The 13745-nt window shown below is 38.9% G+C and overlaps 1 protein-coding gene across 5 annotated transcripts in view; it reads left to right on the top strand.

The window, feature by feature from the left end:
- CHUK (component of inhibitor of nuclear factor kappa B kinase complex) overlaps positions 1 to 13745 on the top strand; it is a 43058-nt gene that overhangs the window by 4433 nt on the left and 24880 nt on the right. For all 5 annotated transcript variants that reach the window (XR_012418067.1, XR_012418068.1, XM_005566183.4 and 2 more), the window contains exons 3-9: positions 2136 to 2250; positions 2935 to 3004; positions 4764 to 4852; positions 6093 to 6182; positions 6320 to 6444; positions 6630 to 6737; positions 7326 to 7461. Coding sequence is in view for 3 of the 5 variants with exons in the window: in XM_005566183.4 (XP_005566240.1) it covers positions 2136 to 2250; positions 2935 to 3004; positions 4764 to 4852; positions 6093 to 6182; positions 6320 to 6444; positions 6630 to 6737; positions 7326 to 7461 (733 nt within the window). In the remaining 2 variants the exon portion in view is untranslated. The remainder of the gene's footprint in view (positions 1 to 2135; positions 2251 to 2934; positions 3005 to 4763; positions 4853 to 6092; positions 6183 to 6319; positions 6445 to 6629; positions 6738 to 7325; positions 7462 to 13745) is intronic.

Genomic DNA, 13745 nt, shown 5'->3' with positions numbered 1-13745 from the left:
CACGTTGGCTCACACTGTAATTCCAACACTTTGGGAGGCTGAGGCGAGTGGATTGCTTGAGCTCAGGAGTTCGAGACCCGCCTAGGCAACCTGGCAAAACCCTATCTCTACAAAAAATACAAAAATTAGCCGGGTGTGGTGGTACATGCCTATAGTCCCAGTTAACTCGGGAGGCTGAGGTGGGAAGATTACTTGAGCCCAGGAGGTCGAGGCTACAGTGAGCTGAGATCACACCACTGTACTCCAGCCTGGGTGACAAGAGCAAGACCCTGTCTGAAAAAAAAGGAAAGCATCTGATGCTGCTAAACCATACACTTAAAAATGGTTAAGGTGGTAAATTTTATGCTATGTGTATTTTACCACAATCAAAAAAGTATTTCATTTCAGTTAACAAAAGTCAGTTAGGGTATGGTGGCTCACACCTATAATCCCAGCACTTTGGGAGGCCAAGGTGGGTGGATCACCTGAGGTCAGGAGTTTGAGACCAGCCTGGTCAACATGGCAAAACTCCATCTGTACTAAAAATACAAAAATTAGCCGGGCGTGGTGGCAGGTGTATGTAATCCCAGCTACTTGGGAGGCTGAGGCAGGAGAATTGCTTGAACCTGGGAGGCGGAGGTTGCAGTGAACTGAGATCATGCCACTGCACCCCAGCCTGGGCGACTCTGTCTCAAAAATAAATAAATAAATAAATAACCCCAACATTTTGTGGCTTAAAATAGCAAACATTTAGTATCTTATAGTTTCTGTGACTTAGGAATTTAGGATTGGCTTAGCTGGGTGATTCTAGCTTAGAGTCTTTCCTGAGACATCTCAAGATACTGATTGGAGCTTCAGTAATCCAAAGGCTTAACTGGCACTGGAGTATCTGCTTCCATGCTCACTTATATGACTGTTGGCCAGAAGCATCAGTTCTTCACCACGTGGGCCTCTTCATGGGGAAGCTTGAATGTCTTCATGACATGGAAGCTAGCTTCCCCAGAAAGATCTTTTCCCCAGAAAGAGTGAGTGATCTGAGAGAGAGACACAGCGAATGAGCGAGCAAGATGAAAACCGACATATCTTTTATGATCTTTCCTCAGAAGTAAGACTCCATCCTTTTCCACCACATTCTGTTTGTTACGGTGAGTCACTAAGTACAGCCTACATTCAAGGGGAGGAGAGTTAAGTTTTTGAAAAGAGAAGTAGATATATTTTAAAACTTCCACAGGTAGTGTGCTAAGTGCTTTACGGATCATTCTTCCAGTTTATCACAGCAATCTTATATTTAGGTATTATTTTGTAAGTGAGGAAGTTGAAGCATATAGAGTCACATAGCTGGTGGTTGGTAAAGTGTGGATTTGAAATAAATACTTTCTGACTCTAATATATCTGTGCTTAATTTCATTTTGCTTCTCAAACTTGGTTATGTGGCAGAATCACCAGGAAAGCTTAACAATATAAATTATCAGGCCCTGCATGTACATGGAAATTCTGTTTGTTTCTTTTTCTTTTTTTTTTCTTAAAGAGATGTGGTCTTGCTGTGTTACCCAGGCTTGACTTGAACCCCTGGGCTCAAGTAGTCCTCCCATCTCAGCCTCTGGAGTAGCTGGGACTATAGGCATGTGCCACCACACCTGGCTAATTTTTAATTTTTTGTAGAGATGAGGTCTCAGTGTTACCCATGCTGATCTCAAACTCCTGGCCTCAAGCAATCCTCCCACCTCAGCCTCCCGAATTGTTGGGATTACAGTTGCAATTGCATCCAGCCTAAAACGCCAGATTTGAATCCTTACTTGACTACCTACTGACTGTGTTACTTAGCCAATTTGTGCTTCAATTTTCTCCTGTGTGGTGAAAGTATTAATAAATCTACCTATATTAGGATTATTGTGACAAGTAATTGAGTTAATATATTTAAAATGCTTACTGCTTGGCACTTAGAAATGTAATAGTAGTAATAGTGATGGTATTTTTATGTATGTTTTCTTTTAAAAAATTCTAATTTTTAATTATACAAATCAGAAATTAGAGTATTATAAATAATACCGATCTTTCCCCCTCTGTTCATCCACCTGCAATTAAGTAGCATTTCAAATCCAGTCCCTTTTTATTGGAAATAAATTTTTTATTGTAATGTTTTTCTTTCTTATTAGGTTGAACCATGCCAACGTTGTAAAGGCCTGTGATGTTCCTGAAGAATTGAATATTTTGATTCATGATGTGCCTCTTCTAGCAATGGAATACTGTTCTGGAGGAGATCTCCGAAAGGTAGTGTGGATGTTTTGAGATGAGAGATAGTAAATCACAAACTTTAGCATTATTTGAATCATATTAAATATAATAAACTAGAATAAGAATCGGAAAAACTATGGTCTGCTTCCTGTTTTGTAAATAGTTTTATTGGAACATAGCCACATTCATTTCTTTACACATTGTCTGTGGCTGCTTTCTTATGACTGCAGAATTGAGTAGTTTAACAGAGGCTATGTGACTTGCAAAACCTAAAGTATTTACCATATGGTTCCTTACAGAAAATGTTTGTTGACTCCTGATTTAGAAAATGCATTTTTGTTGTTGCTGTTTGATGGGACTATAGCAGTGGTATTAGATGAAATTTTCAGTGGTTAAGGTGCTTGTAAAAAGTTGTTTTCTGTATTGCAATCTTTCTTTTCTAGCTAATTTTAAATGTGCCCATATGACCATTTATATATATATCCCTGAGATTTGTCAGCCTTTTCCAGTTTCAAGTGCTTTTTGCTTCTTTTTACTTTTATGAGCCTTATCATGAAATTTACATGCCGTCAGTATGGATTTGGTAATTGTATTCCCTTGTATTTTATTATGACTTACTTTCTCATTGAATATTCTCTTAGAGTATAGTAATTAATGTGTGGTCACTATTACAGCCCAGCAATTTGCAGAACACATTTTTAGATTTCTTTCTTTTTTTAGCTGCTCAACAAACCAGAAAATTGTTGTGGACTTAAAGAAAGCCAGATACTTTCTTTACTAAGTGATATAGGTATGTAATCAGTATTAAAATACCATTGTGATGTAATGCCCCTTTGGTCCATAAAAGATTCTGTACCTTTTTGGGAATTCAGGAGAATTGTTGATACACTGTACAAAGTCTATAGAATTTCAACATCTATAAGAAGTTATCATATAAATCTATTACTGTTGATGCTAAATTAAAACCAGGATATTTTTATATCCTAGGGTGCGGTGGCTCACGCCTGTAATCCCAGCACTTTGGGAGGCTGAGGTGGGCGGATCACGAGGTCAGGAGTCCAAGACCAGCCTGGCCAACATAGTGAAACTCCATCTCTACTAAAAATACAAAATGCCTGTAATCCCAGCACTTTGGGAGGCCAAGGCGGGCAGATCACAAGGTCAGGAGATCTACACCATCCTGGCTAACACAGTGAAACCCCGTCTCTACTAAAAAATCCAAAAAATTAGCTGGGTGTGTTGCGGGCGCCTGTAGTCCCAGCTATTTGGGAGGCTGAGGCAGGAGAATGGCGTGAACCCAGGAGGCAGAGCTTGCAATGAGCCGAGATCACGCCACTGCACTCCAGCCTAGGCGACAGAGCGAGACTCCGTCTCAAAAAAATAAAAAGAAAAATAGAAAAATTAGCTGGGCATGATGCCACATGCCTGTAGTCGCAGCTACTCGGGAGGCTGAGGCAGGAGAATTGCTTGAACCCAGGAGGTGGAGGTTGCAGTGAGCCGAGATTGGGCCACTGCACTCCGGCTTGGGCAACAGAGTGAGACTTTTGTCACACACACACACACACACACACACACACACACACACACACACACAAACTAGGATATTTTATTTATTTTTGGCTAGGAGTCCTTTTTTAATCTAATAGGTGTTCCAATAGCTGACAAAAAAATCATGCAAAATGACCTTACTCAATTTCACTCCTCCCACACCATTGACATAGTAATTTTTTTTACAGTGGAATTGCATCTCCTTGAGAGATGGGTCCTCAAATCAACTCTTTTTTGTTTGTTTTGAGACGGAGTCTAGCCCTGTCACCCAGGCTAGAGTGCAGTGGTACGATCTCAGCTCACTGCAAGCTCTGCCTCCCAGGTTCAAGTGATTCTCCTGCCTCAGCCTCCTGAGTAGCTGGGATTACAGGCGCCCGCCACCATGCCTGGCTAATTTTTGTATTTTTAACAGAGACTGGGTTTCACTGTGTTGGCCTGGCTAGTCTCAAACTCCTGACCTCATGATCCGCCCGCCTCGGCCTCCCAAAGTGCTGGGATTGCAAGCGTGAGCCACCGCGCCCGGCCAAGTCAACTCTTGGGGTGAAAAATCTCTGCTTAATCAGAATGACTCCAGAAAAATTCCTAAAATAACCAGTACCTAACCTTTTGGAGGAACCTCAAAAACCAAAAATTTGTTTCCGCGTAGATTTTGGTTTTGCCTCTTTTCCAAGGTCATGAGAGCTAAAGTCCAATTTAAATGGTTGATTTAGGTGGGAGAAGGGGGCTTATTAGAATTACAGGGATTTTCCCAATTGCTTGTTGCATTTCTATTTAATGTTAATTCTAATGAGTTAGATGAACATATAGTATAATTTTGTAGTATTTGCTTAATGTTACGTTTTTCTGTGAAGAAAACCTGAACTACTGTAATATTAGTTGTGTAGTTACGATGATCCATATAAACTTGAGCATCAGAGCAGATTTGTACAAAATGTGAGGTGAATTTTTCTTTTAACTCAATGCTTTCTGTTACTTCAAAGTGTATTTTAAACTTTATTTAGGGTCTGGGATTCGATATTTGCATGAAAACAAAATTATACATCGAGATCTAAAACCTGAAAACATAGTTCTTCAGGACGTTGGTGGAAAGGTAGGTGAAACCTGAAGTAATGTTTCATGCCTATTGAATATAGTCTGTCTGATATAGTTAGTCCTTGAGCTTTGGTGTCTTTGCTGTATGCCCGTAACACTCTTACTTTTTCCATTTCAGACCTTACCACACTGAACTGTAGTTTTGTGTTTAGTTTTTTGTCCCTTCTGCTAAACAGTGGTTCCATTAAAGAAGGAACTGCACCTGTCTTTTTTTTCTTTTTCTTTTTCTTTTTCTTTTTTTTCATACTTAACGCAGCTCCTAGACTTCACCTGTCTTGTTCATGTCTGTTTTTCCAGCATAGTATCTAGCAAAGATACTGGCAGTGAATACATAATATGTTAACACTTACTATTTTATTCTTATGAAGCACATCCAAAACACATACACACACATCCTGGGTTCACTTTAAGAAAAAAAGAAAGTATGTATATTTTTAAAACTTATTTTCCTTCCCCCAATTTAGATGAGTTATCTGGAGAAGAACCAGAAATTGTGAATTGACTCTTAAAATGTTCATTTAATTAGTAACTTTTAAGCAGTTTTCTTGTTTCCAGCGTCCAAATTTCATTCCAGTAAAGACTTAAAAGCCAAGAGTCTGCGCCTTGGGTTGAGTTGTGTGTGCTGTCTTTTCAGTTAGTGAAGATAGTTGTTGGTCTCGTGGGGGTGTTGGAACCTTCGTGATGCTTCTTCTCTTAGGAGCCTTTCGTGTATGCTTGGCACCAAATATCTCTGCTTTTTTTTTTTTTTTTTTTTAATCCAAAGACTTCAGGACATTCTTGAAGTTAGATCTCAGTATTTACTCACATTTAATCCACTCTAAGGGGGTATGATGCTTCTTCAAGTTTGGAAGTCACCCTTGCCTTTACTTTCCAGTTTAATGGATCGAGCTTATTTTGAATATAGCAAAATAAAAATTAATAGCCCACCTGTATTTAATTTTTACCGTGTACCAAGCACTGTATTACCTTCTTTACTTTCATTATTTCATTGGATCCTAATAACAATTCTGTGAGGTAGGGACTGTTAGTCGTCCAATTAGATTACTGAGAGAGGTTAAATAACTTGGTAGATCACACACCTAGTTAAGTGGTGGCACTCAGACTTGAAATATTTTTGTGATATTACAGAGCCTAAGCTCCTCACCACCACCCTCTCTATAGCCTTATAAGGATATTGTTGTCTTTCCTTTTTAAATTTCTCTACCATTTAATACTTAATCTGTCTTATTATTTTTCAGATAATACATAAAATAATTGATCTGGGATATGCCAAAGATGTTGATCAAGGAAGTCTGTGTACATCTTTTGTGGGAACACTGCAGTATCTGGTGAGGCCTGTATTGTTTCTTTGAATTTAAATGTGTGTAGGATTCTCTTATTTCTGAAGATCATGAATATAGTAGTTCAAAAATAAAGTAGTTTTTCCCATACAGTGTTGGTGTTTAAAACATTTTCTCTTTTGAAGGCCCCAGAGCTCTTTGAGAATAAGCCTTACACAGCCACTGTTGATTATTGGAGCTTTGGGACCATGGTATTTGAATGTATTGCTGGATATAGGCCTTTTTTGCATCATCTGCAGCCATTTACCTGGTAAGAAATGGATGAGAACTTGGGCATGCTTAATGGGAATGGAAATATTTTCATTTGTCTGCTTTTTTTTTTTTCTTTGTTTAATTGCCTTTGAAATATACAATTGAATATAATTAAATGGCAAGAAATCTTAAGAGTATTTGTGAGAATCACTTTGTCAGCTGAGGTAGCTTTTGATTTTATAGGCATGAGAAGATTAAGAAGAAGGATCCAAAGTGTATATTTGCATGTGAAGAGATGTCAGGAGAAGTTCGGTTTAGTAGCCATTTACCTCAACCAAATAGCCTTTGTAGGTAAGTATATTTTAGTTAAGGAAGTTTGCCTCAGTTTCTCCAGGGTTGTAAAGGAACAGTAGAGTAGTTTTCTGTTTCAAGTTGCATTATCCAGTAGAACTTTCTGTGATGATGTAGAAACCTTCTGTATCTCTGTTCGCCACATGAGGCTATTGACTCCTTGACAGGTAGCTAGTTTGTTTAGGTAACTGAATTTTGAATAAATACTAAATGTAAATAGCCATTTGGGACTGACTAGTGGCTACCATATCGGACAGCACAGATCTAGTGGAAACAAGAACTGCCATTTAACTGATTGACATAGGTCCTAAGAAGGTTCTTAGGATAATGAAGGAAATGGGTTCTTTGCAGAATGGATTTGGACTCATCCGTTGGAGTTGTCAGTAACTAACGTGGAGTTTTGAGTAGTTTTTGATGGAAAAAAGTTTGTTCCCTGTCATTTCATGAATTTGAAAGTAAGTTATGAAATGGTATAGACAAGTGATGTGGGAAAGAAAGTGGACAACCTACAAAATTACCTTTCTAACAGTATAAAGGGAAATTGGAACATAATGATTTGCTTTTCACCCTATTTTGTATGTTTTCTAGTTTAATAGTAGAACCCATGGAAAACTGGCTACAGTTGATGTTGAATTGGGACCCTCAGCAGAGAGGAGGACCTGTTGACCTTACTTTGAAGCAGCCAAGATGTTTTGTACTAATGGATCACATTTTGAATTTGAAGGTTAGTCTTAATGGGTCTACTGCATAAGACCAGCATTGAAATTAACAAGTTTATTTGGAAAGTTAGCATAAATATAGTTTAATAATCTTTTCCTGTTGCTTACTTATTTATTTATTTTGAGACAGGGTCTCGCTCTGTCACCTAGGCTGGAGTGCGGTGGCACGTTTTAAGCCCACTGCAACTTTCACCTCCCAGGTTCAAGCAATTCTTTTGCCTCAGCCTCCCAAGTAGCTGGGACTACAGGTGCATGCCACCACACCCAGCTAATTTTTGTATATTTAGTAGAGATAGGGTTTCACCACCTTGTCCAGGCTGGTCTTGAACTCCTGACTTCAGGTGATCCGCCCGCCTTGGCCTTCCAAAGTGGGATTACAGGCGTGAGCCACTGCGTCCAGCGCTGATGCATATTTGAAAAAAGAAAATTATATTCTTAGAGCTGATTTTTAAAAAAAATTTCTTTAGCAAGCTGTCTCAGTTTGCTTCTCTGTGGTCTTTGTTGATTACTCCTTTGAAGCAACTTTTTAATTTACCTTTTCCCATGTTGTTGCCATTATCCTCATTCATTTATGTCTAGTCATACTGGATTTGATTTGGTAAGGAAGGTTCCTATCTGCCTTTCATGGTTCTGCACTTACTCCCTAACCTATAGTTAATTCAATATGTACTACCTATCTCATCTTCTGAAAATGCTTTTTTATTCTTCTGCCCAAGAAACTAACATAGTTCTTCTTTTTTTTTTTTTTTTTTTTTTTCACAAGTCAAGTGTAAACTGATCTGCTTGGCTTTTTTAGGGGGCTTTCCCTAACCAAGTTTTGCCTTGTACCTGCCTCTCTTAACCTTTACCTCATACAAGACCAGCTTGTCACTGCTCCTTATACCTCAAACCCATTATCTACCTTTATGCTTTGACAGATGCTATCCTTCTGCCTAGTATGATATCCATTTCTGTGTATCTCCTCACCTACACTGGCATGTCTTCAAGAACTTTTCTTTAAATGGTCTCTGCCACACAATTTGTCATTTAAAGGTTATATTCTCTATTTCTCATCTTCCATTCATGCATCTTCATATAGATTGTTTTCTTCTTCAATGTTGGGATTGTTTTACTACTTTTACTAACAACCACCCACCCTACCCATCCTAACCATGGCAGTCAGTACAGAGCAGGGCATGTATCAGGTTCTTAGTAAATTATTTATTGATATGAATGAGAGCTATAGATAGTTCTGTTGGGCAGTGTACCCAGAAACAACTCTCATAATAGTCTTCACATTTTTATTGATAGTTTATAGTATACAGGTTTCTAAAATTGAAATGAGAAATTATAATCATTTAATGTTGGAGTACATGGCGAGATAGTTCACTTTAGTCTGGAACTCCTGAACTCACGTGATCCTCCTGCCTCAGCCTCCAGAGTAAATGGGACTGCAGGTGTGCGCCAGCTCTCCTGCCTAATTTTTAAATTTTTGGTAGAAATGGGGTCTTGCTGTGTTGTCCAGGCTGGTTTTGAACTCCTGGCCTCAAGTGATCCTCCTACGTTGACTTCCCAAAGTGCTGGGATTACAGATGTGAGCCACCGTGCCCGATCTTGGCATACTTTATTAAATAGAAACTTGAGGCCATGTGGATGTCATTCTTGGCTAACACTGAAAAGATACCTAGCTTCTTCTTGATTTGGTTTCTTTCTACTGTGCCAAAGAATAAATTATCCCTTAGTGCGTTAGGAAAGCAGGGCTTTAGTTCTATGTTGCCTCTGAAACATTTCGGTTGTGAATGAATCACATCTCTTATTTGTTTCATACTCATCATAGGAATTATAGCATCATTTCTGCTTTGAAGGGCATCTGTGAGCCTCTTGTTATAGGGCATGGGGAAAGATTCCACATTATGGAGTTTGTAGTTTACAGACTTAAATTCAGTTTGCAGCACCACTATTTACCTGTCTGTGAACCTGAGCAAATGTTGTCTGTCTATCTCAAGGACAGTAATATCTTCCTCAAAGAACCAATATTATTATGAGGTTATACAGAATAAGGTATATATAAGGTACTAGTTATAGTAGTTCAAGAAACTTCAAGGATGCTTGTTAGACATGATAATAAGACTGAATTTTGAAGAATGAGATTTTTTAGGAAAAGGGTGGGGGTGGGATAGATTTATAGGCAGCAGAGCATCATGAGCAAAAGTACAGAAGTATGAACTACAAAACAGCTTGGTGTTACTGTAGAACATTTTCCTAAAATGTTTATATGTATTGTACAAGAAAGGAATGATGTCTGTTTGATTTTCACTTAAAAAAGGAAGCAACAAAACAGTTACTATTTCCCTTTTGAAAAAACAGCTTAGCAAGTCTGATTGTATGCATATTTTTCAACTGTTTATTATGAAAATCTTTAAATATGTTGAAGAGTTGGAAAAAGTGTACTGAACCTACCAATAAAAATAATGGTAAAACAGCAACATTTAATTATTTTTTTCTTTGCCTCCTCTTTCATGCCCCTAAATGTAACTGTATTCTGAGTCTCTTCTTGGTTCTTTTTCCATTACATTTCCTTTTTTTTATTAGGCAGTTTCTTCAGCTGTATAGCTTTACCTATAAACTGCACATGGATAACTCCTAAAGTTATTTCTCTCCATAGCTTAGACGTTTCCACCAAGGACTTATAACTGTCGTATAACTGTATAACTATCTGGTTGTTCCACTAGCACTTAAGACTTAATTTATTAAAAACTGAACATATTTGTTCTATCCATTAAATTTACTTCTTTTTTTTGTTTGTTTTTGAGATAGAGCCTCACTGTGTCTCACGATCTCAGCTCACTGCAACCTACACCTCCTGGGTTCAAGCGATTCTCCTGCCTCAGCCTCCTGAGTAGCTGGGATTACAGGCGCCCGCCGCCATGTCTGGCTGATTTTTATATTTTTAGTAGAGATGGGGTTTCACCATGTTGGCCAGGCTGGTCTTGACACCCTGACCTCAGGTGATCTTCCCACCTTGGCCTTCCAAAGTGCTGGGATTACAGGCATGAGCCACTGCACCTGGCCCCATTAAATCTACCTCTGTAGATTTCCTACACCTCTTATTTGCACTGTCACCTTTTCAGTTACCCAGATGGGAAACTTTGGCTGTCTTGGCTCTTCCTTTCTCTTCAATCGATATATCCAATTATTTTATAAAGTTATCTTTTGAATATCTTAATAATTTTGAGCTTGCCAGGTTCTCAATTTAGAAAGGCTTGCATAGTTCTCTTTCACTTATTGAATAAAGTTCAGACCCTTTCATTGGTACTCAGAACCTATCTTGGTTTCATATCAATTTATACTTCCGGACTTACCTCTTACTAATACCCCGAGAGAGCATCATTTTAGGTACATTTGAACTGGATTAACTGTATTGTCTGATTATGCCCATCCCTTTCTACTTTTCTGCTTCTGCTCGCCTTGTTTTCTGCCTAAAGGAACTTACTTTTCAGTCCTTTCCCATTTCAGTCTTTCTTTCATTTCAAAGTTTAGCTCAAGTAGTGCCTCCTTTATGAAGTGCCCGCTTCCTACTGCCAAGTGTATGATACTTTACGCTGATTATAACACCTATCACATTTTGCCTGGTACTTTAGTTCTCTTAGTATATCTTAATACCTTCTGTTTGACTATAACTGTTTGGAGGGCAAGGATCATCAGGTACTCAGTTTGTATACCCACTACTACCACCACAACACATTTAATATTATGTACCAACAGTATGTACCTACCAATAGTAGGTACTCATTAAATATTAGTGAACAAAAAGATAAATTTAGGTTGTATTTCCTCTTTTTTCTTTTGCTCCCTTCTGGCCTGGAGCTTTGGTAGTGGGATGCCATGATGACATATCCTAATATCCTGTGTAAAAGTAGATGTCCATTATAGGATTTTTCATCCTAAGTTTCTGCTGTTGCTATAAATGGCAGCTGTCATAGTGTGAAATATGCCTAAACTGGGAAGGCATGGAAAGTCTCAGGTAGTATAATTGTATTGTAAATCCATATCAGTTTTGAAGATTTCCCTACTCCCCTTTTAAGCATAAAAGATTTATATTAAAGAGAAGTCTCTTAATAAGAGAAATACTGGCAATCATGTTGTGACATTTGGAATTCACATGAAAAGGATCAACTTCCGGTTATAAAAACAGTTTGGTATTTCTTTTTAAGAATTTTGTTAATACAGGTGCGGTGGCTCATGCCTATAATCCCAGCACTTTGGGAGGCGGAGTCAGGTGGATCACTTGAGGTTAGGAGTTCAAGACTAGCCTGGCCAACATAGTGAAACCCCATCTCTACTAAAAATACAAAAATTAGCCAGGGATGGTGGTGCATGCCTGTAATCCCAGCTACTCGGGAGGCTGAGGCAGGAGAGTTGCTTAAACCCGGGAGGTGGAGGCCGCAGTGAGACGAGATCGCAACACTGCACTCCAGCCTGAGCAACAGAGAGAGACTCTGTGTCAAAAACAAACAAAATTGTTAATATGCTTTTAAGTTTTTTTTGTTTGTTTTGTTTTTTTGAGATAGAGTTTTGTACTGTCACCCAGGCTGGAGTACCATGGTACGATCTCCACTCACTCCAGCCTTCACCTCCCAGACTCAAGTGATTCTCTCGTGCCTCAGCCTCCCACACAGTTGGAATTACAGGTGTGTGCCGTCATGGCCAACTAATTTTTTTGTATTTTTGGTAGAGACAGGGTTTCGCCATGTTGGCCAGGATGGTCTCGAACTCCTGTCCTCAAGTGATCCACCTGTCTTGGCCTCCCAAAGGGCTGGGATTACAGGTGTGAGCCACTGCGCCTGGCCTAATTTTTTAAATTGACAAATAATTGTACATATTCATGGGGTAAATAGTGATGTTTCAATACATATACTGTGTAGTGATTAGATTAGGGTAATTAGCATATCCATCATCTCAAACATCATTTCTTTGTGTTGGGAATATTCAGTATCCCTTTCTTTCTTTTTTCTTTTTCTTTCTTTTTTTTTTCTTTTTGAGACGCAGTCTCACTCTGTCACCTGAAGTGCAATGGCGCAATCTCAGCTCACTGTAGCCTTGATCTCCCAGGTTCAGGCAATTCTCCTGCCTCAGCCTTCTGAGTAACTGGGATTATAGGTGTTGTGCCACCAAGCCTAGCTAATTTTTGTATTTTTAGTAGAGACGAGGTTTCACCATATTGGCCAGGCTGGTCTTGAACTCCTGACCTCAAGTGATCCACCTGTTTTGTAATCCCAAAGTGCTGGGATTACAGGCGTGAGCCGCCATGCCCAGTCTCAGTTTAGTATTTCTGTAGCACCACTTATTTGGGCATCTGTGTTAGGATTTGTAAGTGGAAATAATAGTGGGCCTTTAAACTAAAAACTGTACAGCAAAGGAAGCAATTAACAAAACGAAAAAGCAACCCATGGATTGGGAAAAGATACATACATACCATACATCTAATAAGAAATTAATACCCTAAATTTACAAGAAACTCATGCAACTCAATACCAAAAATGTAAATAACCCAATTTAAAAATGTGCAAAGGACCTAAATTAGACACTTCTCAGAAGAAGAAATTCAGATGGCCAACAAACATATGAAAAGGTGCTCAACAACTCTTAGCATCAGGGAGATGCAAATCAAAACCACACTAAGATAGCACCCCCCACCTGTTGGGATGGCTATTATGCAAAAGAAAAAAGGTAAGAGTTAGGATGTGGGAAAAAAGAAATCCCTTCTACACTGTTAGTGGGAATGTAAATTATTACAGCTGTCTTGGGAAACAGTATAAAAGTTCCTCAAAATTAAAAATAGGACTACTGGCCAGGTGTAGTGGCTCACACCTGTAATCCCAGCACTTTGGGAGGCTGAGACAGGTGGATCACGTGAGGTCAGGAGTTTGAGACCAGCCTGGGCAACATGCGGAAACCCCGTCTCCACTAAAATTACAAAAATTAGCTGGGCATGGTGGTGCACATCTGTAATCCCAGCTACTCAGTAGGCTGAGGCAGGTTAATTGCTTGAACCCAGGAGGTGGAAGTTGTAGTGAGCTGAGATCATGCCACTGCACACCAGCCTGCGTTACACAGCAAGACTCTGTCTCAAAAAAAAAAAAAAAAAAGAACTGTAAGATTTAATAATCTCACTTCTCGGTATCTATCCAAAGGATTTTAAAGCAGGCTTGTGAAGAGATATTTGCACTCCCATGTTCATCGCAGCATTATTCACAATAGTCAAGATATGGAAATAGCCTAAATGTCCTTTGACAGATGAATAGATAGG

The sequence above is a fragment of the Macaca fascicularis genome, chromosome 9 (genome assembly GCF_037993035.2).
Source record: "Macaca fascicularis isolate 582-1 chromosome 9, T2T-MFA8v1.1".
NCBI classification, from domain to species: domain Eukaryota; kingdom Metazoa; phylum Chordata; class Mammalia; order Primates; family Cercopithecidae; genus Macaca; species Macaca fascicularis.
Note: the sequence above shows the minus strand (reverse complement) of the source record. Positions and strands in the feature narration are given on the sequence as shown.